The sequence below is a fragment of the Monodelphis domestica genome, chromosome 4, assembly GCF_027887165.1.
Source record: "Monodelphis domestica isolate mMonDom1 chromosome 4, mMonDom1.pri, whole genome shotgun sequence".
Classification (NCBI taxonomy): Eukaryota; Metazoa; Chordata; class Mammalia; order Didelphimorphia; family Didelphidae; genus Monodelphis; species Monodelphis domestica.
Genome location: NC_077230.1, coordinates 419164149 through 419190189, shown reverse-complemented (window position 1 = coordinate 419190189; position 26041 = coordinate 419164149). Strand labels below are relative to the sequence as shown.

The following is a 26041-nucleotide window of genomic DNA, read 5'->3' as shown; positions in this document are numbered from 1 at the left end:
AAAGAAAGAAAAGAAAGAAAGAAAGAAAGAAAGAAAGGAAAGAAAGAAAGAAAGAAAGAAAGAAGAAGGGAAGAAGAGAGGGAGGAGGAAGGGAAGGAAGGAAGGAGAAGGAAGGAAGGAAGGAAGGAAGGAAGGAAGGAAGGAAAGAAAGACAGAAAGAAAGAAAGACAGAAAGAAAGAAAGACAGAAAGACAGAAGAAAGAAGACAGAAGAAGAAAGACAGAAAGAAAGAAAGAAAGAAAGAAAGAAAGAAAGAAAGAAAGAAAGAAAAGAAAGAAAGAAGAGAAAGAAAGAAAGAAAGAAAGAAAGAAGAAAGAAAGAGAAAGAAAGAAAGAAAGAAAGAAAGAAAGAAAAGAAAGAAAGAAAGGAAAGAAAGAAAGAAAGAAAGAAGAAAAGAAAGAAAGAAGGAAGAAAGAAAGAACTAGTAATCTGTTGAATAAGTTGAAAATTGGTCCAGCCATTCTAAAAGGCACTTTGGAACTATACCCCAAAAGTTACTAAAAACCACATATTCCTGATTCAGTTATGCTACTACCAGGTCTAAGCTCAAAAAGATTTTTTAAAAGGAAAAAAGGAAACCTGGGAAGTAGGAAGAGGTTCACCTATTGGGTAATGACTAAACGCGTGGTATAAGAACGTATTTCAATAGTATTGTGCCTTCTTGTTGTTGTTCAGTCCTTTCACGTGTCACTGACTCTGTGACCCCATTGGGGTTTTCTTGGCAAGGATACTGGAGTGGTTTGCCATTTCCTTCTCCAGCTCATTTGACAGAAGAGGTGAAGTGATTGCCCAGGGTCACATAGCTAGTAAGTGTCTGAGGAAGGATTTGAACTCGGAAGTCTTCCTGACTCTGGGTCTCATGCTTTATTTATCTACTGCACCACAGAGCACTGCCTATCTGTGCCATAAGAAAAGGCAAAATGGATGTGCCAGAGGAAACTGGAAGAATCTCTCTGAAATCACACAGAACAAAATGATCAGAAGTAGAACAACATATTCTGATGATCATATTAGAGCAAAACTACAGAGTCAATGACCAAGGGGGGGAGACAGAGACACAGACAGAGGCAGGAGCAATGTCATGACAAGCCAGAGAAAAGAAGGACAGTCAACTGTTGAAAGCTGCAAGGTCAAGAAGGATGAAGACCCTCCCCTGTTGGCAACTCTGAAGAGAGCTGGGTGGAAGCCAACGTGGAGAGAGAGGAAAGAGGATGGAGCCATCCCTTCTCGACAGCTTTCTCAAGGCTGAGAAAGGGAGAGCTATAGGAAGATGGCCAGCAGGGATGGTGCATGGTACACACTCGGGTCTGACGTTGCTCGGAGACATCTGGCTGGGTCCTGCCTCCTGCAAGGATGAGTTAGGACCCCAGAGAAACAAAGACAGATGTGCAAAGGCAAAAGCCTAGAGAGGTGGAAACAACAGTAAAGAAAGAGATTTGAAGCTAGACAGAAAGGCCAAAAGGCAGAAGCAGACGGAAATGTTGGGAGACACTTTGGTGAAGAGGTGGATGGAGAATGATAGAGTTTTCCAAGACAGAGGAGTGGGACAAGGGAGTATAGTAAAAAAACCTTCTGGATCAGAGCTAGGAGGCAGAGGGCTCCAGCCTGGGTCCTCCCTGGGTTACTTTAATGGAGTCCCATGATTCTCTGTACCTCAGTTTCCCAGAAAATAAGAAGTCTGACCTAAAGGCGTCTGATGTGCGACTGACGTTCAGCCATTTTTCACTCATGTCGGACATTTTGGGATCCCTTTTCTTAACAAATACTGGAGTGGTCAGCCATTTCCTTCTCTCGCTCATTTGACAAGTGAGGAAACTAGGGCACATGGCGTGAAGTGACTTGTCTGGAGTCATACAACTAGGACACATTTGAACTCATGTCTTCCTGACTCTAGGCCCCTCACTCTATCCACCAAGTCACTAATCATCCTGGAAAAAGAAACCACAGAGAGACGCTGGCCTTAGACTTTGCCCAGGCCTTCCCCATCTCCCCCAAGTCAAGGCAGAGCCACCGAGGCCGGATCCAGTTGAGGAAGACCGAGCAGGAGTAACCACTCTTTATTTCAGCTGCCCTTCCACTAGCCAGAGCCTGGGCCAACTGCACACCTACTGCCTAGCCAGAGATCCAGGGGGCTGGGTTCAGAGGCTCCTGATAGTGTCCCAGGGCCTGGGGGCTGGTGTCCCCCACACCGAGGCTAAATGCAAAGGGGAGGGGAGAAGGGGAGGCCTCAGGAGGGGGGGGTTATGTGGTCCCCCTGGGCTGCAAAGAGGGCGCCCCCAAATGCTAGATTTGAAGGGATGAAGTATTTGAATAGCATTAGTCACTGGATGTGGGGTGCCTGGAGCCCCTCAGCTGGGGAATCCAGGAGCCCAGCCTCCCAGAGAGTTGGGGCTCTCAGGATTGCATCTGGGGGTGCCGCCAGGTGCCTAGCTCTCATTGCTCAGTTGCCTGGTTCCCCTCATTATGAGGAGGGGCCCAGCGTCCCAGAGAGCTGGGGCTCTCGGGATTGCATCTGGGGTGCCGCCAGGTGCCTAGCTCTCATTGCTCAGGGTTTGGGGGTGCTCCTCAGTGAGGGAGGCGGGGTCCAGGGGCCCAGCGTCCCAGAGAGCTGGGGCTCTCAGGATTGCATCTGGGGGTGCCGCCAGGTGCCTAGCTCTCATTGCTCAGTTGCCTGGTTCCCCTCAGGTATGAGGAGGGGCCCAGCGTCCCAGAGAGCTGGGGCTCTCGGGATTGCATCTGGGGGTGCCGCCAGGTGCCTAGCTCTCATTGCTCAGGGTTTGGGGTGCTCCTCAGTGAGGGAGGCGGGGTCCAGGGGCCCAGCGTCCAGAGAGCTGGGGCTCTCAGGATTGCATCTGGGGGTGCCGCCAGGTGCCTAGCTCTCATTGCTCAGGGTGTGGGGGTGCTCTCAGTGAGGGAGGCGGGGTCCAGGGGCCCAGCGTCCCAGAGAGCTGGGGCTCTCAGGATTGCATCTGGGGGTGCCGCCAGGTGCCTAGCTCTCATTGCTCAGGGTGTGGGGGTGCTCTCAGTGAGGGAGGCGGGGTTCAGGGGCCCAGCGTCCCAGAGAGTTGGGGCTCTCAGGGTTGCAATCTGGGGGGGATGCGAAGAGCCTGGGGCTCCCTCATTGCTCCGGGGCGTCGGAGAGGGAGCTTGCTGAGGCCGGGCTCTGGCAGGAGTGGAGAAACCTGAGCGGTTCTGCCGTGCAGCGGGGGGCACGCCTCCAGCCGGCGCGGGGCCACGCCCACGTTCGAGCGTTTGACCCCGGGCAACGGTGAGCGAGCGAGAGCCGGTGGCCGGGGGCGGGGGCCTTTGTCCCGCGTGTGTGCGTCCGTTCGTATCTGTCTCCATTCCTCGTGTCTCCGCTCCCGTGTCCGTCCCCAGCGTCCTTTCCCCATGTCTCTCTGCTCGTCCCTGTGTCCCTATGACTGTGTGTACCCGTCGTGTTCGTACCGCTGTTACCCCCGTTATTCCCTGTCCTCGTGTCTCTACCCCTTGTGCCTCCCGCCCCCCCTGTCTCTGTGTCTCCCCCGTCGCCGTCGCCCCCTGTGCCCCCGGGTGTCGTGCTCCCCGTGTGCCTGCCCCGCTATTCCTTCCCCCGCCTGACCTGCTCGCTCTTCCCCCGCCTGTCGCTGGCCTCGTCCCTGTGCTCCCCGTACCCCCTTCTGCTCCCCCTACTCCTCCTGCTGTTCCTCCTGCTGTACTTCGTGCTAAGTGTAGTCTGAGGCCCCGGTGCCTCCGTCGTCCCCCTGGCCCCCTGTCGTCGTCGCCGTCGTCGTCGTCGTCGTTGTCGTTCCCCGGACCCCGTTCCCCAGTGCCCCATGCCTTTGGGCGCCTGTGTGACTTCCTGGGTAGGCATCGCCCTTTCCAACGGCTCCCGATGGCACACGCTCCGAACGCTCACGTTGGGCGCCCTGAAGGAGATGGGGCTAGGGATCAAGGATATCGAGGAGAGGATCCAGGAAGAGGCGGTCGCCCTCTGCAAGGAACTTGGCCAAAACGGTGCGGCCCGGCCCGGCCCGGGAGAAGGGGCCGAGCCAACGGCCCTAAGGAGGGCCGCCGAGGGATGGGGGCGGGGCGGGGGGAGATCGAGCCTGGAGGGGACGCCGGAGGCCTGACCAAACTGGAAGAGGGAACACGGACTCCCAAAGGCACTGGGGGCCAAGCCATGAAAGATGGGGGAGGGGGCTGCTTTCCCCCCGCCCCAGGCAGAAAGAAACAGGGACGCCGGAGGCAAGGACACGCCGAGCCTGGGCCGGACCAGGGCCGGAGAACCGTACAGAGGAGATTCCGAGCGGGATAGGCAGCCAAGGACCTGGGGGGATGGGCAGGAAGGGATGGAGACAGTAACGGCCGAGACCCCGGCGCGGGGCCTGAGACCCAGCCCGGGAGGGGAGGGAACAGGCGGCCTGGGGGCGGCCGAGAGGAGGCGCGAGGGAGCAGAGAGTGCCAGACGGTAGAGCCTCCGGGAGCACACACACCAGGGGGAAAGGAGAGCCGCAGGGAAGGCCCAGGGCGGGGGGAGGCCCACGGGGACAGGGACGCCCGCGGAAGGTGAGACGAGGAAAAGAAGTCGTGGAAGGCACCGCGGGCCGCCCTGGGCCTTACCCTCCGCCTCCTTCCTCTATTTCCTCCAGATTCCTCTAGCCCCTTCCATCTCCTAAGCAATGCCCTGTCCAATGTCATCTGCGCAGTGGTGTTTGGGCAGCGCTACGACTACGATGATCCCGATTTCAAGACTCTGCTGGATATGCTGAATAACAATTTCAAGCTCATTGGTTCCCAGTGGGGCCAGGTGAGCCCCTCCATCCGGGGGCCTTCCCTCAGCCAGCACATCTCTGAATGGGGAGGAAGCACTCGTGGGGGGAACTAGGGCCAGGGGAAGCCTGCCGGGGCAAAAGAGGCACGAACAGGGCATCGGGACTTGCCCCAAATCACACAGCCCATAAGGAGCAGGGAGGGCCAGAACAGAAGTCATGGGGAGGATCTTGGGGTCTTCGGGGAACATGAGAAAGCCCCTGAACTGAGAAAGGTAGAGGGAGCATAGGACTAACTTTAGAGTCCCGGGTTCTAATCCTGGCTGTTACTTAAGGAGCTGTGGCAGCCTGGGCAAGTCAGTGAACCTTCCTTAGCCTCCATTTCCCCATCTATAAACCAGAGAGCATTCTAGCAGTAAGTGGTACCCTCCTCACAAGGTTGTTCTGAGGCCCAAATGAGATCATCTCCCTAAAGGGTTTGCAAAAGTTAAAGTATGACAGAAATGTCCCCTTCTGACCCGTTTTCATCCGCATGATCATCTGGGACATGTAGGTGGCACCACAGAGCATAGAGTGCCAGGCCTGGAGGCAGGAAGAATCCTCTTCCTGGGTTCAAATCTGGCCTCAGATATTGACTATATCAAGTCACTTCACCCTGTTGGCCTGTTTCCTCATCTGGAAAATGAGCAGGGGAAAGAAATGGCCAACCACTCCAAGTTCTCTGCCAAGAAAACCCCAAATGGGCTCTGAAGTGTCTGAGGAAAACCAACAATCACAACAGCTAGAGTCACCAGAGTCCTTTAAGGCTTACAAAGCCCTTTGCTGATGTTATCTCATTTGGTCCTCCCAACAAAGCTGGGAGGTAGGGTTGGTTGCCTCCATTTTACAGAGGAGGAAACTTGCCCAATGTCACACAACTAGCACGTGAAGCAGAATTTGAACTTGGGTCTTCCTACTTCCAGGGCTCTCCCATTTCACCACATAGTTACTTCATAGCTGGGAGACACTGGGAGGGGAACCCAAGAGGAAGCTCACGCTATGCTCTCCTCTTCTCCACCTCAGCGTCTTCCTTCGTATTCCTCATCCCAGATGTACGACATGTACCCCTCCGTCATGGATTGGGTTCCTGGTCCCCATCACCAAATTTTCCACAACTTTGAGTTGCTTCGGGCCTTCATCTATGACCAGATCTGGAAACACCAGAAAACCAGGAAGCAAGGAGAGCCTCGGGACTTCATTGACTGTTACCTAGACCAGATAGACAAGGTTCAGTCCCTTCCCCATCCCTGCCCCTTCCCTGATCTTTCCACCTCCCCCCTCCCTCCAGAGAGCACCCCTTCCCTAAGTGGCAGCCTCATTCTTTTGCTACAGGACAAGCAAGACCCCTGGAGTCACTTTCACATGGACACACTGATGATGACGACCCACGATCTCTTTTTTGGGGGCAATGAGACAACAAGCCCAACACTCCGCTATGCACTGCTGATCTTACTCAAGTATCCTGAAGTGACAAGTGGGTAGCCTGAGCAAACCCCTTCATCTCCTTGGCTTCTGTTCCCTCATTTGTCAAATGAGGGAGTTGGGCTCCAAGTTTCCCCAGGGGTCTTAACAGCACTAGATGCCACAGCGAAAGGTGGCATGGTGCCAAGGAAAAGCACCCTGAAAAAGTCAAAGGATGGGGGTCCAAATCCCACCCCTGGCATTTAGCACCTCAATGATCCTGAGCAAATTACTGGATTTCTCTAGGTCTCAGTTTCCTTATGTGTAAAACAAAGGGGTTAGACTAGATGGCCTTTTAGGTCCCTTGAGTATAATGGGAAAGGGGGATGAGAGGAATAAGAGATGGCAGTCTCCTCAGAGTCCTTCCCTCTTCCTCCCTCTGCTTTCCCAGAAAAAGTCCAAGAAGAGTTAGATCGTGTAGTGGGTCGGGAAAGGGTTCCTCGCCTGGAAGACAAAAACAACCTGCCCTATACCAACGCAGTCCTGCACGAGATCCAGAGATTGATCAGCATCTTACCCATGGACCTGCCCCGAGCGGTCACGGAGGACACCATTTTCCGTGGTTACTTCCTGCCCAAGGTGCCCAATTTGAATCCATTCCATCCAAGGAGGGCTGGGGAAACCCAGAAGAGCAGGGAGAAAGGGAAAGAGGAGGGAGGTAAAGCTGATCTAATGAGGAGGAGGAGGAGCCTGGCATCCTGGGATCCCAGTCAGTCAACAGTCATTTATGAAGCTCCCATTATGTGCCAGGCACTGTGCTAAATGCTGGGGCTATTTTTTTTTTTATGACGTTCCTATTCTGAAGGAGCTCCCAGTCTAATTCAGGGAGATAGCATGCCAACAACAATGTACACACAAGATACATACTGGGTAAATGGGGTGAGGAGATCAGAAAAGGCTTCATGCTGCACCAGATTGGATTTGATCAGAATGGTGGAGGAAGATGGAGAAGCCAAGAAGCAGAGCTGAGGAGGAGAGAGCATTCTAGTCATGGGAGACAATCCAGGGCAAATGACAATGGGGTTTAGGGAATGACGGAAGGTCCTTACTGGAGGAATCGCCGAGGAAGACCATCACTGCATCATGGAGTATGCTGAAGAGAGTAAAGGGTAATAATACTGAGAAGGCAAGAAAGGGCCAGGTTGTGAACTCTCTCCAGAGCTGTTGAGGAGAGGAATCACATACTCAAATTGGTCCTTTTGGAAGATCCTTTTGACGATTGAGACTTGGGACATGGAGATGAGCCAGAAGGCCTGAGATGATGAGGGCATGTAGCCTACCTTCCGATAGCTATTATCCTAGATCTCCTCTCCCCATCTCAGAGCATAGCTCCTTGGGATGGTCGTTACCATTGGTGCTTCCACCAGTTCTCTGTTAGAAACCCTCTGGAATCCAGCTTCTGACCTCATCATTCAGCTGAAATTGTTCTCTCCAAAATCACCATTGGTTTCACAATGGCCCAATTTCATTCTCCTTGGCCTCAATGCTGCCTTGGACTACTCTCCTCCTGGGCACTCTCTCCTCTAGGTTTGTGTGGCACTACACTACTCCTACACTATACTGGATCTTCAGCTAGATCATGCCCTCTGTCCTAGGTCACCTCTTTTCTCTCCTTACTTTGGTGATCCCACCATTTTCCATGGATTTGATAGCATCTCTCTGCAGATGATTTTCACAGCTATATACCCAACCCCAACCTCTTTACTGAGCTAATCTGCCTTGGAAACCTTGTCCTTTTCTGATCTTACCTATTACTGCCTAAGATACCACCCATCCTCCCAACTCAAAACTTCCAATGGTAGCCCCAGTCCCTCCCTCACACTCTTCACCAATCTTCACCAGTTCATGAGACTTCAATGTCCTTTCACATCTCCTAATATCATCCCTTCTCTCCCCTCTACTCACCCCTCATCACCTAGACTGACACAACAGCCTTTTAACTGGCCCCTTTGCCTCAAGTCTCTCCCCACCCCGAGCCACCTTCCAATCAACTGCCAGAGTGATTTTCCCAGAGTACAGGTCTACTCTAGAAACTCCAGTGGCTCCATTACCTGCAGGATCCCTTCTCTTTCAAGATTTCTTGGTCTCGCCCCTCTTCTATAGTTTACAACCCTCAATCACATTCCCATCTCCTGAGTTTTCATTGAAGCCTTGGAGCATTTATAGACAACAGGAAAAAGAAGAAAGATGAGCCATTTCCCCTGGCTGTCCCTCATCCCTAGAATGTGCTCTCCTCCACCTGGCTTCTCTGTCTTCTAGAAACGACTTAAATACCTCCCTCCCCCATCCACCCACTTCTAGTGCCTTCCTCTAGAAATGACATCCTGGTCATTGTATCCCCAGCTCTTATAGCATGATGCCTGGCACACTGAGGCCTCATTAAATACTTCTTGACTGACTGGTATTTAGGTAAAGTGGGGAGAAGGGGGGTACATATATAGCTAGGAAGGTAGAGACCAGAAGACTGACAACAAACTAGATCTGCCGAGTTTAGCAGAGGAATTGAGAATGGCATTGAAGTTTCAAGCCTGGGTGCCTGGAAGGATGGGAAGTGACCTCAGCAATAATAAAATTTGGAAAGAGTGTTGGGGCTAGAGTCACCAAGACCCGAGTTCAAATCCAGCCTCAGGCATACAGTAGATCTGTGATCTTGGGAAAGTGACATAAGTCCCACTGCCTCCTTCCTCATCTGTAAAATGGGGACAAATAGCCCTTGTGAGGCTGTTGGGGAAATCAAACAAGACCAGTGTAAAACGCTTTAAAAATCTCAGTGCCCTATAAATGTTTGTTCATTTTTATCAGTTCTACTTGGACATAATAGCTTGAGATGCCTATGGGGCATCCAGTTGGAAATGTCCAAGAGGCAGCTGGAGATGAAAATCATGAGAGATTTGGAGCTGGAGAAGTACTTTTGAGAATCTTGGGAACAGGATGATAATTGAGTTCAGAGGAACTGATGAGATTGCCAAGTAGCGTGGAGGGAGGAGAGAAAAGGGAACAAGATGGAACCCTGGGGGATCACCTCCCCTTAATGGGCATGATCTGGATGAAGAGTCAGCAAAGGAGACTGGGGAGGAGTCAGACACAGAAGAGGGAAATTGGGAGAGAAATGTAAAAAAAAATCTAAAGAGGATGTTAGGCGATGTCAAAGGGTTGAGAGGTCAAAAAGGATGAGGATTGGGAAAAGGCCTTTAGGTTTGACAAGATTACCAAGTGGATTAAGAGCCAGGCCCAGAGACAGGAGATCCTGGGTTCAAATCTGATCTAGGACACTAACTAACTGTATGATGCTGGGCAAGTCACTTATCTCCTATGGCCTAACCTTTACTACTCTTCAGCCTTGGCACCCATACACAGAAATCGAGGGTTTGTTTTTTAAAGGGGATAATGGAGGCCTCTGGTAGGCAGCTTCAATAGAATGATAAAGTTCAAGTCCAAATTGCAGAAGGCTTACAATGGAGAAAAGGGAAGGCATCAAGAATGGACAGCTTTCTCCAGTTTAGCCACAATGAGAGGAGAGAGATGGGATAAGAGCTAGTGGGGATGCTCAGGTCAAAGAAGGATTTTCTTCCAGACGTGTGAGATACGTGGAGCGTTTGTAGGCAGGAGATTGAAGATGAGATTGTGGCGGTAAATGGTAACACATAGGACTGGGGCCAAGGCCATATGATAAGGGGTTTGAGAGACAAAGGTAGGTAGAAGACGTGGTAGCAGAAGGGGAGAAGGGTTTCTTGGCAAATGGTCTCAAAGGCATCTAAGAGGCTGGGGAAGCAATTAAAAGTTGAGTGGGGAAGCTAACACCACCTGAGGTGTGCAAGGATTGCCTAGCTTTGACAAGGGCCCAGCAGAAGTTTCCTGGCATAGCACAGTCTACCTACCTCTGGTGTCAGGCCCATTAGGTTGGCATTAACTGTCCTCCCACTCCCACCAGGGAACCCACATCATCCCACTCTTGGTCTCTGCAAACCGGGACTCAATCCAGTTCAAGGACCCACAAAGCTTTGACCCAACCAACTTCTTGGATGAGAAAGGGGCTTTCCGACCAAACAAGGCCTTCACGCCCTTCGCTATAGGTAAGGGCTGCCCAGGCTGCGGGTACAAAGGTAATAGAATCTGGGCGGGTCAGAAGGGACACGGGCAGGGTGCAGGCTCTGGGAGCCAACACTGTCCTCCCTGCAGGGAAGCGTGTCTGCCTTGGGGCAGGTTTAGCCCGAATGAAGATCTTTCTCTTCCTCACCACCATCCTCCAACGCTTCACACTCAGCACAGCGGAGAAGCCAGAGAACATCGACCTGACCCCCCAGTTCACAAGCCTGGGAAAAGTCCCCCCACCCTTCGAGCTCCGCGTGCTGGCCCGCTGAGCTCCCGCCCCAGGGGATGCCTGCAATCCTTCCCCACTGTGTCTTGTGTCTAATAAACTCCACCAAAGGCACTCCGTGTGTATGTGTGTGTTTGGGCTGTCGATGGGGTGGGCAGACAGTCAAAAGGCACCACACGTGCACGACTCTGAGGTAAACTTTATTTGGGGGCGGGCGGCAAGTCTGCAGCCGAGGCCCCCGCTGAGCACCCCCTACCCCCACAGGAAGCTCAGTCCAGGGGAGGCCAGGGCCAAGGCAGGGGGAGAGGAGGGGCACTTCACATTCCAGGCTGGAGGAGGGGGGTAGGAGTCCCCCCTACCCCCCTTGCCAGCAAGAGGCCATGACCCTCCCCAACCCCCAACAATTCCAATCTTGTATCCTGGTTAGAGGGGGCAGTCTCAGGGTGGGGAGGGGGGACTGGGGGGCCCACTGTGGGGCAAGTCCAAGGGAGGCTCACTCCTTATGGAGCTGGGGGAAGGGGAACTGGCCACCCTCACTCAGCCCGAGGGCCACGTGCATGGGGTGCTGCCTCTCCCTGCCCAGCTCCTCTGGTGCCCAGGAAGTGGGCACTCCTGCTCCTCTTGGGGGCTGGCAGTAACCCCTCCACCAACATGGGGAGGGGGAAGGCAGGCAGGCACAGGCAGAAGCAGCAATCGAGGGAATGGCAGGGATGTCAGGGACAGCCCAGCCCCGCAGCCAGCAGAGCAGCACAGGGCGAGGGGAGCTGGCAGCCCAGCCGAGGGGTGGCCATCTGGCTGATTCCAAGCGCTTTCCACTAAGTGGGCTGGCTTGGCTGGGGCACTGGCACTTGAATGCCCTTCTGGCCTGATGCTAGAGAGACACAGAAAGGCACTGGGTTAGCTGGAGGTCAAGACTGAGGAACATAACTAATCAGAGGGGAAGGGAGGGAAGTGGGGGGGGGGGGGCATGGGGAACAGCCTGAGCAGAGGCTAGGAATTGGGCTTTGGTGGGCCAGCTGGGAGAGGACATGAGGAAGGGGCCAAGGATGGAGCCACGTGGGTGGGGGTCGGGTTTGGGCTGGGAGAAAATGGGAAGGCATCAGGGTCCCCAGGGGATGACCAGATAGCAGGTACCTAGCTGATACTTGTCCTTTGCTGCAGCCCGCTCCTTGGCATCAAAATACCAGACGGTGATGGCGTACCTGGGCACACAAAGAATGCCCACCTCATGACCCGCTGGGTCATCTCTTGGGTACTGGCTCTAAACAGGACCCCAAGTGGGGCTGCTGAGCTTCCCATCCCCACAGCAGGGATGAGCCCCCAAACCCACACTCGAGCTGTTAAGGACCAAACCTAGATCTAGAGATGAAAGAGAACTTAGAAGTCATCTAGCCAAGGAGTAAAGCGAGGCTCTGGGAGGAGGAAGTCACCCAGGTACTCAGGAAGTGCTCTTTGCAAACCCGGGGCCCCTTTGAGGGGAGGCTTTGGGAGTCCGTGGACTTGGGGGTTTAATAGCCACTTAAAAAGCATGACTGAACAGGAGTCCAGGGCACAAACAAGGCAGGAAAACCTCTCCAGAGACCCACAAGCCCCCTCCCCCTGGCTCCCACCTCATTGGCCCCTGGAGGTGAAAGAGAAGGGTGGGCAAGGGCGCACCTGGTGGCATAGGCTGGCTTCACCTCGTGGGGGTTTCTGCGGTCGGACCAGAAGATCAGGAGCCGGTCAAACAGAGGCTCGATGTTGGCCACCACTGGCCGGCCCTCTGGAAAGATCTGCAGCAAGCCTCCGTGTGTCTGGGGGAAGGGGGAGTGGTGGTTTACAAGCCAGCCAAGTCAGATGTCAGAGAGGAGCTGGCCCCACAGCCAAGCTCTGGGAGGTTTCCCACTAGGGGGCTGACAAGCTCCAGCAGCTTTCCGGTCTCCATGGTTTCCTGCCTTGAGGTTATGGGATGTTTCCAGCTCCGCCCCCTTGGCAGGGGAGGGATGACATCGCATCCCAGAACCCGTTGCCATAGAGATGTCCAGGAAGCCACAGAAGACAGGAAGTGGGGAGGTGGGGGATGTTTATTACAGCCCAGGCGAGGAGAGGGATGGAAGCTGCCAAGGGAAGGAGAGCCGGTGGGCCGCACCATTCCACACAGGAGTGGGGGAGGCACGGAAGCAGCCATCTGTAAGGGGGAACAGGGCGGACTGCTCCATCCTCACACAGAGGGGGCAATGAGTCCCTCCCCGGGGCGCCCCCGCCCACATGCACCTCTTTTCCCGCTCAGGGGCCCTACCTTGATGTCCCAGTTCTGGTTCAGGTAATAGATACAGGTGATACAGCGCCCATCTCCGTGGGGGTTGTCCACATGCCGCACATAGCCCAGCCCGTTGCCAGGGTAACAAGCCACCATGGCCTGCAGAGGCACACAAGGGCGGGCCGTCAGAAGGCCCCTCCTCCAAACCAGACAAGCGGGGGAGCAGGAGGATGCTGGCCCGGCAGCGCCTGGTGCTGGATGAACCCTAAGAAAACAAGGTTCCCCACCCTGTCCCGACCAAGCCCCTGTGCGGAACAATTTAGAGCCGAGGCTGGAGGCGATCAACCAGAGAGGGAAAGCAGAGTCAGTCTATTACTATTAATAATGAATCGACACTTCCAAGGACTGCCAAGAGCTTCCCGGGCATCACCACTGACCCCCCCATTCTACAGGGCAGACAGAGGTTTACCGGACTTGCCCCAGAGTCACACTGGAGTGAGGCAGCACTTGAACTCGGGTCCTTCTGCCCAGGGGCTCTATCAGCTTCCTTTAAAAAAACAATTCTTATATTTAGCTGAAGAACTACACAAATGGGTCGGGCCTGAGGACACAAATGCAGGTCTGCCCCCTCCGCCATCTACCTTGAGCCAGCATCTGTATGATCAGGCCAGGTGAGACAGGCCAAACTAGTCTCCAGCTGGTCACAGTCACCAACCTTCTTCCCAAATGGCAGAGCCAAGAAGGGATGGCCTGGGGAGCAGAAGGCAGGCTTGGCTGTCCTCCGGGGGCTGCTTGACAGGGACAGGGGCGACATGCCAGAGTGACTGGCATCCAAACACTCGGCTGGCCAGTCGCCACTTTGATTCCACAAACATTTCTCAAAAGCCTACACGTGATGTTGTGCTGGTCTGGGCAGGGGGTCAGCCACAGGCCCTGCCCACCCTCAAAGACCTTCCCTTCTCCTAGGAGCTTCTTTCAGGCCAACAATACCACCTCAGCTGAGCTTGGGCTCAGGCCGGTGCCAGTGGGATCTGCTACCCACCTACTCACTCCCAGACTTCCAGCTAACCTCCCCAGGGGCTGCTAGCCCCACCATCACTAGGCCCTATCCCTACAATGTCTTGAAGATGGTCTGAGAACATTTCTTCCTACCCTAAAAAAAGGAACCATTTTCTGACTTCTGTCCTCATTTTATTTTTGACATTTGTGTCCTTGATGCCTAGTATACAGCCAGTGTTTAATAAATGCTGTTGATTGAACACTTGGTTCCCTGAGCTTCTGTGCAATCTCACTTCCCTGTTGCCCACCAGTTCCCAATGGAAAGCAGGTGGGAAGGTCAGGCTAAGCTCTGAGCATTTCATGCCCACTCCTCTGCCCAAGCGCAATTAGAGACTGCTTTGGGGTAGGTATGCAAAGTACTTTACAATCATTGCCTCATTCGATCTTCACAACCACCTTGGAAAAAAAGTCTATTGTTCCCATTTTACAGATGAGGAAAACCTGGGAATAAGAGAATAAGTGACTTGTCCCACAAGTACTAAATGTCTAAATATGAACTCGGTCTTCTTGACTCCAGATCCAGGGCTCTAACCACTGGCCCACCTTAGTTTCCTTGAATGCCAAATGGATATGTTCAGATGGTGTCTCAGAAGAGACAGTAGAGAGGAATCTGAAGGTGAATCCTGAAAAGTATAAGGGAGTAAGAGCAATGCTGTCCTCCCCGCCCCCCAAGCCAATTCTTCTTGTGGTTGGTTGGACTGGCATCAGGTCCATCCAGACACAGCACGTAGGTTCTCCCTAGCACATGTGAGGATGGGCTTTGCATCCTCCATGACCCCTGGCCATACATAGTGCAGTGCTCCTGCAGATGCCCAACTTGCTGACAACCCCTGGGGCCTAGGGGTGGCTCTCCCCACTGCACCAAGGCCACCCACTCCCTGTCCTTGGCACTCACTATCTCTCTCTCCAGCTGCTGACATCTGGGGCATTCCCATCTCCAGCAGAGAATCTCGGGAGTTAGCAGGGTATGAGACACCATCAGATTTGTCCTTGCCAAGGACACCTTAAACCCAAGTGCTCCCTTCTCTCTGCCCTACAGGAATCCACCCCACCGAGTCCCAACCCTGGCAGGGACAGGATCACAGCCTGGAAAGGACCTCCTTAGAGGCCATTTAATCCAACCCTTCATCTGATGCATGAGAAAACCAAAGTGACTGCTCCAAGGGTACCTCCACTGAGGTTCAGGGGCAGATCTTGGGCCTCTGACTCCAAGCCAGGCCCTTTCCCACTGGGTCCCACAACCAGGACCCAGTAGGGGCCAACACCTCCAAGTGCTTACTAGCCTTAGGCTGTGGGAAAACACCTGCATCAAAGAACTCTGAACTGCTACATGGTTTATGTACCACAGAGAAGGGCCTGAGTCTGCTGCCTTCAGAATTCCTACCCTTAAGCAAGTTGCTGGTTTATGGGGAAAATTTGAACCCAGGTCTTCCTGACTCAGCCTTCACTAGAGAGACATCTGCCTCCAAGTGTAAATCTCAGGACCATACCAGACAAAGACTATGCTCCGTGCTCTTTCCCAGACACCGAGCAGCTAGAGCCCTGTCCTTTCCACTGGGCTCCTTCAACCGTGTGCTTCCCTCCCGATCTCAGGCAGACAATCCTTGATCTCCATCTCTGTGCAGAGCCCACTGTCTCTCCCACCAGGAGAAGCAGACCCTCACCAGCAATTCCTGCTGAGGCAGCCCTCCAGGGAAAGGTGGGCAAACCTCTGGTCATTTCCAGTGAAGATAAACCTGCCTGACCTGAAGGCTCTCCCCCCCCCCCCCCCCCCCCCCCGACCCACCCCATCCTGGGTCAGAAGTGAAGTCTACGTTCTCCCTCATTGGCCAGAAGACCTCCTAGAGAGAAAGCAGTTTGTCTTTTCTGTGATTAGCATGTGCCTGGCACACACTTGGCATTTAATAAACGCTTCCTGGGAGGGAAAGCTCATGTCTTGAGGACAGAAAGAATGCTAAGAAATGGAAGGGGCCACGGAGACCTCTCATTTTACAAACAGAGAAACTGAGGCCTGGAGAAAAGGCCTGGCTAAAGGTCATACAACTACTAACATGGCAGTCAGAACTCAAATTCAGGTCTGGGCTCTGTGCCCTATACACTTCTCCCGAGGACCAGCCTCACTTCCATCTCCACCCAGTGGCCAAGCCAGGGCCTGCCCCATGGGGGCAAGCGAATGGATAAGAGGCAGGCGCACGCACACACATCCTCCCATCTTCTTCCCACGCGCCTCTAAGCCTCAGCTGTACACCCGCCGCTGGGCTGTGTGAGATGCCTGTGGGCAGGCAGCTCCACCATTTCTCCTGCAATTCACCTTCCCTCGCCCCACTCCAGACTAGGCACAGGGCCTGCATCAGTCCAGCCTTGGAAGGGGCTGGCCCCAGGGCTGAGGATGGCTCCTGGCTCTGGGGAGGGAAATCTCTACTTCCTGCCCCTGAATCCAGAAGCCTGGGCAGGGCCCTGGGTACAAGGGGAGAAGGCCTCTCCCCAGCCCAACCCTGGAGCACCCCTCACCAACACAGTACTGAGCCAAATGCCCAGAGAGGCAGGAGTTAAGGGCTTCCCAGAGCCAATTCCTTAAATGCGTCAGAGCTAAGGCCAAGGCCAGGGGCAGCAGGCCCCACCTCCTCGGACCTCTTAAAGGAGGAACCAAGGAGCCTAGGTCCTTAGCTCTCACCCCTCAACACCCACTGGTAGCCCCAGGCCTGGGGCAGGGAGAGGCAGAAAGGGCAGCGGGAGGGGAAAGGTCAGCTCCCTGAGAGCCCAGAGGCCCGACACCCAGGACTGACTACCAGTGGGCAGAGGGCTGGGACCCTGAGTCCCCAGGTAAAGGGACGCATGTGCCCTCCCTACTAGCCATACCAGTCCAGGCAAGAGCCAACTTTCCTCCATCACCACCACCACCACCATTGCCCTTTTAATCCAGGAAAAGCTGGAGGATGTATCTCCTGGGAGCTGGGGAAGGTCTGAGAGGGAGGAGGGCCAGTGGCCCATCCTATCCTGTCCTGTCCTCTCCCCTCCCCAGGGCCTGCAGGGCCTCCTCCTCCACCCCAAGGCCAGTCAAGAGAAGACCCCAGGCCCCAGGGAATGAGCATCTGCCTTTCCTCAGGATGGAGCTGAGGGAGAGAAGAGTGCAGGAAACAGGAGGCCCAGCCCTTGTCTGACAGATAAGGAAAGGGACTTGGCCCAGGTCACACAGGTGAGAGAAACATGGCGCTCAGTAGGAACTCCAGATCAGGGCTGTTGCCACTCTAAGGCATGACCACATGGGACTTGACCCATATCATACCCATTGGACAGATGAGGAAGCTGGAGGCAGAGATCAGTGACCCACTGACTGAGGACACAAGCTGGGGCTGGCTCAGGCCCCTAGGCCAGAGCTCCGCCCTCCTGCAGAGCTCCTGCCCCTTGGCCCCTCCCAGACACCCTTGGGGCAGAGGGACCCACCCACTGGCTGGGGCCAGGCCAAGGGAGGGGACCAGCTGGGTGGCTATCAAGTAACGGGAGGGACCAGGAAAATTTCCATCTTCATTTTTCCAGTGTCTGGGAGGGGGGAAAAAGAGAAACCTTCGACCTCCCTGCTTCCAGGTTGGGGGTGCCGGTGAGGGGGGCCAAGCCCTCAGAGGACACAGGGCCAAGCTGGCTCCAGCTATGCAATGCACAATCTCTGCCCAGAGAGAAACAAGAGGGGAGGGAGAAAGGGAGGGAGGGAGGGAGGGAGGGAGGGAGGGAGGGAGGGAGGGAGGGAGGGAGGGCAAGGGAGGCGGGGAAGAAGGGGGAAGACAGAATAGGAGGGAGAGATGGAGATATGCAGGAGAAGAGATGAAGGGAGAGATGGAGAAAATCTAAGGAAAGAGGGCTAGAGGGAGATGAAAGAAATAGAGAAGGGGAAGAATCATATGGATAAGGAAGAAAGGGAGAGGAGGGGGAAAGGAAGGAACAGAGGGTTAAGGAAGGGGGGACAGAGAAAAGACAGGAGGAGAGACAGAGGAAAAGGCAAGCCGGTGAAAACAGAATCACAATGTGTCTCTCTGACTCTGCCATACACACATACAGGTCCTGTTCCCATCCCATCCCGCCTCGGCTTCAGAGCTGGAGAGCACATCCAGATCAGAAACAGAAAGGAACAAGGGCCCTGCCCAAGGCTGCAGAGTCCCACCAACACCACCCCGAGCCCATGGCTTCCCCCACTCTTCAGGAGTGGCTTAAGCAGGGCCAAATCTACCTGGTGCCCACAGAGCCCCCGGGGAGCCTCAGGGCAGGTGGTACCACCCCATAAGGCCCAGCCCCTGGGCCTGGGCCTCACCTTGGTCCTGCCATTGATGACGTAGCTGCCCAGACGGCCAGCACAGTGGAGAATCACCTCATCCACATGGGCCATCAGGGCCCCGATACTCTCACAGCCAGGCTCACGCCCCTCCACCCAGGCAATCTGGTCTCCCCGGATACTGCGCGAGGGGATAGCCCTCTGGCTCACAAGCTGTCCGTCCCGAAAGCGCCCGTCTCGGTTCAAGGCCTCCACCTCTGCCAGCACCCGGCTGCCCAAGGCTGCCCCCAGGAAACCATCCTTCACACAGATGCCATAGCAGCGCATGCAGGGCACGATGTAGTCCACAGCCAGCCGCTCGGCAGCGGTGACCACAGCCTCCCTCTGGACCGGCGTTTCACTGCCCTCCTCTGGCCAGCGCCGCTTGCTGGGAGGAGCATCACCACCGCTCTCTACCCGCTTCCGCTTGGGGGTCTCAGGCTGGGCCCCCCGAGCAACCAGCAGTGGGCACTCCTTAGTGATCAGCACGGCAGCCCCCTCACTCTGCAGGGGCCGCAGCTCCCCTCCACCCTGCCCGCTGCGCCCCTCTGGCATGGGGCTGGCTGCAGCTGAGGGGATGCCAGCTCCTGGGGGCAGAGGTCCACCCCCGCTGCTGCTGGGGCCGGCTGAGGCTTCGCAAGGACCAGACAAGTGGAAGGAGGGCTGCGAAGGACAGGACACATAGCTCTCCAAGCCCATCTTGGCAAGGCTGTGCCCAGGAGCGTCCACAGTGGGCAGCTGGGGGAGACTTCTGCTCAGGAGGTCGGATTGGCATGGGCTGTCCATGGCAGCGTTTTCATCCCCCAGGCACGGAGGACGCTGCCCGGGCCCATGGTGCCAGCCTCCTCCTCTTCTCACTGCAGCTGGGGATAACAGTGGCAGAGCCTGGCACAGGACTGAATGGGGCTGGGCAGGCAGCTCTTCTCATAGCCCGGGAGCCTGAGACATGATCCCCCGTTGACCTTGGGCCTTTCTGAGGTAGCGATGGGCCGAGGAGATGACCAAAGGGGGCTAGAGAGAGAGACAGAGGGAGGTGTGAGATCCAAAAGGGCCAAGGAGAAGGGGACGGAGACCAGCCAAGGGTAGGGGGCAGCTGGAGAAAGGAAAACCAGGACCTGAATGGAAGAGATGTGATAAGCATGAGAAAAGATGGGGGGCATGGGACAACTCAAGGTGTAGAGAGAGGGGAAGCTGATGGCGGAAGGGAATCCTGGGGCGGTGAGGGGGAAGGCAGGGGAGGGGTCTTAACAAAGTGAGTGGGAAGAGGAAGGGGCACTCTGGATGGGGAAGAAGTGGGGGAGACTGGAAGATCTGGTGGGGATGGAAAGGAAAGCTGAGGGATGGGGAAAGGGAGACCCCCGTTAGGGAGGGATAAGGCAGCTGAGGGGCTGGAGTTTGAGTAGGGCACTATGGGAGGGAGCTGACGGGGGACCCTAGCAAGAGAAGGGGGTAAAGGAAAGCGGACTTGGGGCAGAGAGGGGGACTGAGGAACTGCCTGAAGAGGGGAAAGAGGGAAGAGAGGAAGGGAATGAGCAGAAGGGGGCCCAGGGCCAGAAGGGGAGAGAGGAAGAGGGGCCAGGGAAGAACAGGGGGGATGGGATGTAAGGGGAGGGGGCAAGTCAGACTGGGGTACCAAAAGAGGATCCAAGAAGGCCAAAGCTGAAGGAATGAGAGGGGCAGCAGCCAGGAGAGAGGGGGACAGAACAGGGGAAGGAGATACCAAGGGCAGCAGGGCCAGGGAATCCAGGAAAGAAAAGTGGGGACCTGAGAGGGCCCCCGCAAGAGGAGGGGGAGAAACTGGGGCCTGAGGGGCCACCGGGGAGACTGTGAAGGGGGCAGGAACAGGGGGCTCCTGGATTAACAAGGAAGCAGCACAAGAAGGGGGTACACTGCAAGGGGGATGGGAAGAAGGGACTGGAGGAGGAAGAGAGGTGAGGGGAGAAGAAGCAGGTAGGGGAGGGGAGAGAGGACCCAGGAAGGCCTGAGGGCTGGGAAGGGGGAAGGAGGGAGAAGCTGACCCTAAAAAGGGAGAACAGGAGAGCTCATTGGGAGTTTGTAAAGTAAGAGGACAGGAGGAGGGAGAGGAAGAGGAGTCCTGGAACAGGATGGTCTGAGCAGATGGGACTTGGGGGGGAGAAAAGGGAAGGGCAGGGTCCTGGGAGGGTAAGGGGAGAAGGGAAGGGTGACCAAGAAATGGGGGAGGAGAGGAAGACTGGGGGATGGATGGGGCAAAAGAGAGAATCTCAGGGCTGGCTGGGGGAGGAGAGGAAGATTGGGGGGTGGAGGAGAGGGAAGAGAGAGTCTGGGGGGTGGATGGGGGAGGGGAGGAGGGAGTCTGAGGGGTGGATGGGGGAGGGGAGGAGAGCGTCTGGGGAGTGGATGGGGGAGAAGAAGAGGGAGTCTGGAGGGTAGATGGGGAAGGAGAGGAGAGAGTCTGGGGGGTGGATGGGGGAGGGGAGAACAGAGTCTGGGGGGTGGATGGGGGAGCAGAGGAGGGAGTCTGAGGGGTGGATGGGAGGGAAGAGAGAGTCTGGGGGGTGGATGGTGGAGAGGAGAGAGTCTGAGGAATGGATGGAGGAGGGGAGAGAGTTTGGGGGGTGGATGGGGGAGGGGAGAGAGTCTGGGGGGTGAATGGGGGAGAGGAAGAGGGACCCAGAAGTGGGAGAGGAGGAGGAGCCTGAGGGGTAAAAGAAAGAGAATGGAGATCCAGAAGGGGCAGAGAAGGAGAAGGGTCCTGGGGAGTGCCCGGAGGAGGGGAGGGAGGACTCAGAGGTGGGAGAGGGGGTGAGGATGGAACCTGAGGTGTGGAAGGGGGAGGAGAAGGAGGACCCAGAGGAGGAAAAGGGGGGGCAGAAGGGACCTGGGGTGTGGATGGGGGAGGAGAGAAAGGATTCAGAGGGGGGAGAGCGGGAGAAAACGGGACTTGGGGGGTAGATGGGGGAGCAGAGAGAAGACTCAGAAGGGGAAATGAGGGAGAGGAGGGGACCTGGGGAGTCGAGGGGGGAGGGGAGAGAGGACTCAGAAGGGGGAGAGGGGGAGAAGGGGCTGGGAGTGAGGATGGGGGAGGGGAGAGAGGACTCAGAAGGGGGAGAGGGGGAGAGGCGGGGGTCAAGAGGGACAGAGACCAGGGAGGGGAAGGGAAAGGGGGCCCCGCAGTCGGGCGGGGGCCGGGGGAGGGAGGACCCAGGGCAGCGCTGAGAGAGAGAGAAGCGAGCTGGGATCAAGGCCAGCACAGGGCGAAGTGGTGGGGTTCAGGTGAGCGCCCCCCTCCCTCGGCCCCCCTCTCCCGGTCCCTTCCCCACCCCCTCCCCGCGGCGCGGGTTCGGCCGACGCAGAAGCGGTTGTGGGGGGCGCTGGCGGGGGGACGCGTGCCCCTCCTTCCCTCCCCCAACGGCTGCCTGGCCCGGCCCCGCGTGGGGGTCCCCTCCCTCGGTCCCCGCGCGCCCCTCCCCCTTCCCGGGCGCCCCTTCCCCCCACTCACCGGGGTTTTTCCTCCGGCCCCGGCGCCGCCGCCTGTGCCAGCCGCCCCGCGCAGCGCCGCGCGCCATTCCCCGCCCCCTGCCGCCCCCAGACCCCGCCCCGGGGCCCCGCCTCTGCACGTGACCGTGAGGAGCCGGCGGGGGAGGGGAGGAGCAAGCGCGCGTGCGCGTGCGCAGGAACCAGGCGGGGGAGGTCTGGGACACCTCCCTTCCCCCCGCCTTTCTCCCCTGGGACCCCTCCCCACACAGGTACTTCTCCAGCCCCTGGTCCCCGAGAACCCGCCTGTGACCCCTCCTGCCTCCCCCTCTCCCTGCCCCTGGTCCCCAGTGATTCCCCCCCCCTTTCACGGTGTCCCAGAGTTCGAGCTCGAAGGGGCTCCTGGTACCCAGGATAAGGAAGATGACCCCAAGAGGCGCGACGGGGCTCGTCGGCCCCTCTCAGTGCAGCATTCTGCCCCAGTGTCGATTCTTCCCTCAATCTGCCCCCCTCCCCAGGGTGAGATTCCTGGGTTTGGGCTCCCTTAAATGGACCCTTCCCTCCCCCCGCCCCTGACGCCTCCGCCTCGGAGGACGCCTTCGAGAAGAAGGGGCTGTGGCTGGGGGAAGAACCCCGAGGCCTTAGGGAATAGCCTCTCAGTTGCGAGGTCACCGAGCATTCATTAAGCACCTACACTGTGGCAGGCTACGTGCTGAGCCCCACCGGAAACCCCACAAAAGGCAAAAGCAATTTCCTGCCTTCAAGGAGCTTATAATTGAGTGAGGACAAACAACTTTGTCCACAGAAGATCCTTATGGACAGGATAAACTAGAAGCAACCTCAGAGGGAGGGGAACAGGGGTGTCAGCTGGCTAGCCCTGGAATGGGGATTTGCAGACACTATAAATACCCCCTCCTGTGCCCTCCACTCACCTCGGTCCCTGGCAAGGCTATCCCACAGGGACAGAGACGTGGGGTACGTGACCCAGGCAGCCTAGGGGCCAAGAGGCCCCTCCCAGAACAGGTGGAAGGGCACTGGGAGCCTTCCAGGAACTGCCCAGGACTGGAAGATTGGACAATTGGGGCTGAGATGCGTTGTGGGAAACCCAGGCCTTGGGGAACTCCAGGGATGGCACTAGGGACCCCACTTCCCCATCCCCCCACTCCAGATAGGGAATTTTTCTGTCCTGAGCTGAAGGGCCTCATCTAGGACAAGGCAAAGTATTTGTGATGTGTCTGAGGGAGGGAGTGTGGAACCTGTCCCCCCTCCCCTGGAATCCCATATGCCCCTTTTCCCAGTTTCCATTCTGGAGATACAACTCTGCAGACCCAACTTACTTTCCATTCTCTGGGGTTCTGTTCAGCCCTCCCCCCTTCCCCCCCCCCTCCCAAGTACCCAACCCAATCTCTGAGCCCTTACCAGACTACCCAACCCCCTATCCCTTCTTTAGTCCCCATCCTAGACTGAGGATGTTGCAGGTCCCTCCCTGCCAAGCCTCACTCTTGGCCTTGGCCCCCACTCCACCCTCAATTCTTGTCCCAGTCCATAGACCTCGCCCAGGCCATGCCACCCCAGCCAGGACCTCAGGTCCTATGTACCCACCCATGATCAGTCCTTATGCCAACTCCTAAGGTATCATTCAGGAGGTCTCAACCCTTTTCCTGAATTTCCCTAACCCATGACTGAGGAAACTGAGACAGAACTGAAAAAAAAAAAACATCATTTTATATATCTCTATATATAGTGTGTGTGCGTGTGTACGTGGAAACAGACGTCATGGTCCCCTCCCCACCTTAATGCCCCACCCCACCCCCAGTCTAATAAATACCATTTACAAGGGTCAGCAGGGGCCTGGGGATTCTGGGAGTGTTGAGACTGGTGGGAGGCTCAAGTCCCTGGTCCCAAAGTTTGGGAAAATGGAAAGGGAAATAAGGTTGATGACAAGTCACATACAGCCCCTCCAAGGCTCAGGGTTGTACATGGGGGGTTCCCCCCCAGCTCCACCCTCAGTGGCTCAGACAGGGGTCCTTCCCAGTCCCCCCTGGAATACAAAGGGGCAGCTCTATACCTAAATGCCCTCTCAGAGAAATTGGGGCAGGATGGGAAGGGGCAGGGAGGGCCATGGACCAGACCAGGCAAAGGGAACAGAATGGGGGAAAGGTGTTGGACACAGCTGGTCCCCAGGTCCCCAATCCATGGCTTCTCTCTGGCATCCTGGAATGGAGGCAGATGTCCAACTCCAGAGGGAAAGAGGAAAGTCAGCAGCCACACTGCTGTCTGCTCTGGGCCTGAGTACCCCGGGGCTGGCGAAGCTGACGTAAGGATGCATCACCGTACTGGATGCCTGAACCCATCCTCTCTGGGTCCAGCTCACCTAGAAGGGAAAAGGAACAAGGGAGAAGAAAACAGGTTCAAGATGTGATGGACCCAGTTTGAGAGGCCTTCTGAGAGACTGACTGACAGCAACAGAGACAGAGATAAAAAGGCCTGGGGTCCCCCCCAGTCCCTCCCCAGCTGGCTGGGGGACCTCACCAGAGTCAATCTTGTTCAAGATGGTTCGGGCACACTTGAGAAAAGCTTCTTCTACATTCTCTCCCGTTAAGGCGCTGGTCTCCAGGAACATCAACTCTGTCAGGAAGTAATGGGGGAATCAAGGAATAGAACTCATTGAGCAAACTCTCAATACCAAGTGTCAGCCCAAGGCAGAAGGACCCCTGGGGCAGCCTAGAACAAAGTATCATAAAGTAGACAGAGCCCTAGGGCAGCCTAGAACAGTATCACAAGTAGAAAGAAACTTTGGGATATCCTTAAAACAGAGAATATCATAAGTGAACAGATTTGGCCTTTGGGATATCCCATAACACAAAGTGTCACAAGTTGGATAAAACTCTTGAGGCGGCCTTAGAACAAAGTATCCTAAGTGGACAGAGCCTTTGGGATATTCTACAGTGGAGAATATCATGAGTCGTCAGAGCCTTTGAGGTGTCCTTAGAGCACAAAGTGTCACAAGTGGATAGAATCCTTGGGGCATCCTTAAAACAGAGAGTATCATAAATGGACAGAACCCTTGGGCTATCCTAGAACATAGTGTCACAAGTGGAGAAAGCTCTTGGGATAACCTTGAAAGTCAGTATGCCATCTAGTGATGGGGCTCTCAGGGCAGCTGAAGTCTCTTTGTCTGAGTGGCTCTTCCTTCCTCAATTCACCCGATACTTGGGGCCCACCTTGATCGGGAGCTCACCATTCTCCTGGGCAAATCGGGAAGCCTCCAGGAAGGTGACCTCCCGCTCTGAGTCCAAATCCTTCTTGTTCCCACACAGGATGACCACAATGTTGGGGCTGGCCAGTGTCCGGGCATCCGTGAGCCAGTTAGTCAGGGAATTGTAGGTTTCTCGGCTAAGGAGCAGGAGGTGAGGCAACAGAGACTCAGTCCTGAAGTCCTTCCCTCTCCCTCACTGTCACCTTCCAGCCAGGTTCCCAGACACCCACCTGGTAATATCATAGACAAGCAATGCTCCTGCCGCTCCCCGGTAGTAACTTCTTGTCACTGACCTGAAAAGAGCAGTTGATGGGTCTAGAGCACAATGGTCCAGATGTCAGTCTCTGCCCAGACACTTGCCCTCCAGTGAAGGGAAGGGGGGGAAGGCTCAGAAGCCTTCCCCACAGGGCCACCCCATGATCTTCTGTTCCTGTGACTCTAAAGGGGGCCTCTGTGCAGTGCCTCAGGCCTGGTTCCCCATATCCCGCCCAGGGTTCCCTCAAACCTGAACCGCTCCTGGCCTGCCGTGTCCCAGATCTGCAGCTTCACAGTCTTTCCACCCACATTCACAACCCTGGAGCCGAACTCCACTCCAATGGTGTGATTGGAATCCTGTTTGACTGGGGAGGGGAGAAGGGAAGGAAAGGGACATCAGCACTGGCCTCTGGCCGAGCCCAGCTCCCTCTTAGCCCCTTTCCCAGCCAGGACCACAGAGGCCCCACGGACACGGGTGGGGAGGGGAGGCTCCTTACACTTGTTCTCGATGAACTGGTGGAGGAGGCATGACTTGCCGGTCCCAGCACTGCCGATCACCAGGAACTTGAAGAGGAAATCTGCAGAGAAGGAGATGGAGATGGGAGATGGAGGTAGAGGATGCCTGGGCCCAGAGAGGGCAGCGCCCAGCCTGGCGTCACACAGCGGCGGAGGAGGGGGAGCCCAGGGTCCCGCCCCAACCCGACCCAAGCCCCGGCCCCTCCTCACCGTACGTCTCGGCCATGTCTGGCCGCGGCAGCCGCTGCGGCTGCGGATCCGGCTCCGGCTCCGGCTCCGGCCCCCGCGCCTCCTCCTTCCGGCTCAGCACCGCGGCCCCGGCCCTGCTGCGGCCTCCGAGGATACGCCCCCTCCGGGGGCGGAGCCGATGCCCAGAGAATTGATT

The 26041-nt window shown here is 56.2% G+C and overlaps 3 protein-coding genes across 7 annotated transcripts; 1 reads left to right on the top strand and 2 right to left on the bottom strand.

Moving 5' to 3' along the window:
* The first annotated feature begins 3221 nt into the window (after window positions 1–3221).
* LOC100018471 (cytochrome P450 2F2-like) lies at window positions 3222–10683 on the top strand. 2 transcript variants are annotated; one of them, XM_056796217.1, is made up of 7 exons: window positions 3222–3996; window positions 4632–4789; window positions 5814–6017; window positions 6123–6264; window positions 6643–6830; window positions 10183–10324; window positions 10431–10683. In XM_056796217.1, exons 1-7 carry the CDS (start codon window positions 3816–3818, stop codon window positions 10610–10612), a joined length of 1197 nt encoding a protein of 398 aa, XP_056652195.1. In that variant the 5' UTR covers window positions 3222–3815; the 3' UTR covers window positions 10613–10683. The 2 variants fall into 2 exon arrangements, with proteins under 2 accessions (XP_056652195.1, XP_056652196.1); XM_056796218.1 differs by having other exon boundaries at window positions 3248–3996; window positions 5841–6017.
* A 65-nt stretch (window positions 10684–10748) lies between these two features.
* EGLN2 (egl-9 family hypoxia inducible factor 2) lies at window positions 10749–21746 on the bottom strand. 4 transcript variants are annotated; one of them, XM_056796219.1, is made up of 6 exons: window positions 21652–21746; window positions 18171–19181; window positions 12848–12967; window positions 12226–12362; window positions 11704–11771; window positions 10749–11440 (listed from the first exon to the last, which is right to left on the bottom strand). In XM_056796219.1, exons 2-6 carry the CDS (start codon window positions 18954–18956, stop codon window positions 11385–11387), a joined length of 1167 nt encoding a protein of 388 aa, XP_056652197.1. In that variant the 5' UTR covers window positions 18957–19181; window positions 21652–21746; the 3' UTR covers window positions 10749–11384. The 4 variants fall into 4 exon arrangements, with proteins under 4 accessions (XP_056652197.1, XP_056652198.1, XP_056652199.1 ...); XM_056796220.1 differs by lacking the exon at window positions 21652–21746 and adding an exon at window positions 21473–21604; XM_056796221.1 differs by lacking the exons at window positions 10749–11440; window positions 11704–11771 and adding an exon at window positions 11778–11928.
* Window positions 21747–23329: 1583 nt separating this feature from the next.
* RAB4B (RAB4B, member RAS oncogene family) lies at window positions 23330–26041 on the bottom strand. Its single transcript, XM_001364471.4, has 7 exons — window positions 25867–26041; window positions 25638–25718; window positions 25391–25505; window positions 25116–25178; window positions 24868–25022; window positions 24159–24254; window positions 23330–24000 (listed from the first exon to the last, which is right to left on the bottom strand). The coding sequence occupies exons 1-7, from the start codon at window positions 25880–25882 to the stop codon at window positions 23885–23887; spliced, it is 642 nt and encodes a 213-aa protein (XP_001364508.1). The 5' UTR covers window positions 25883–26041; the 3' UTR covers window positions 23330–23884.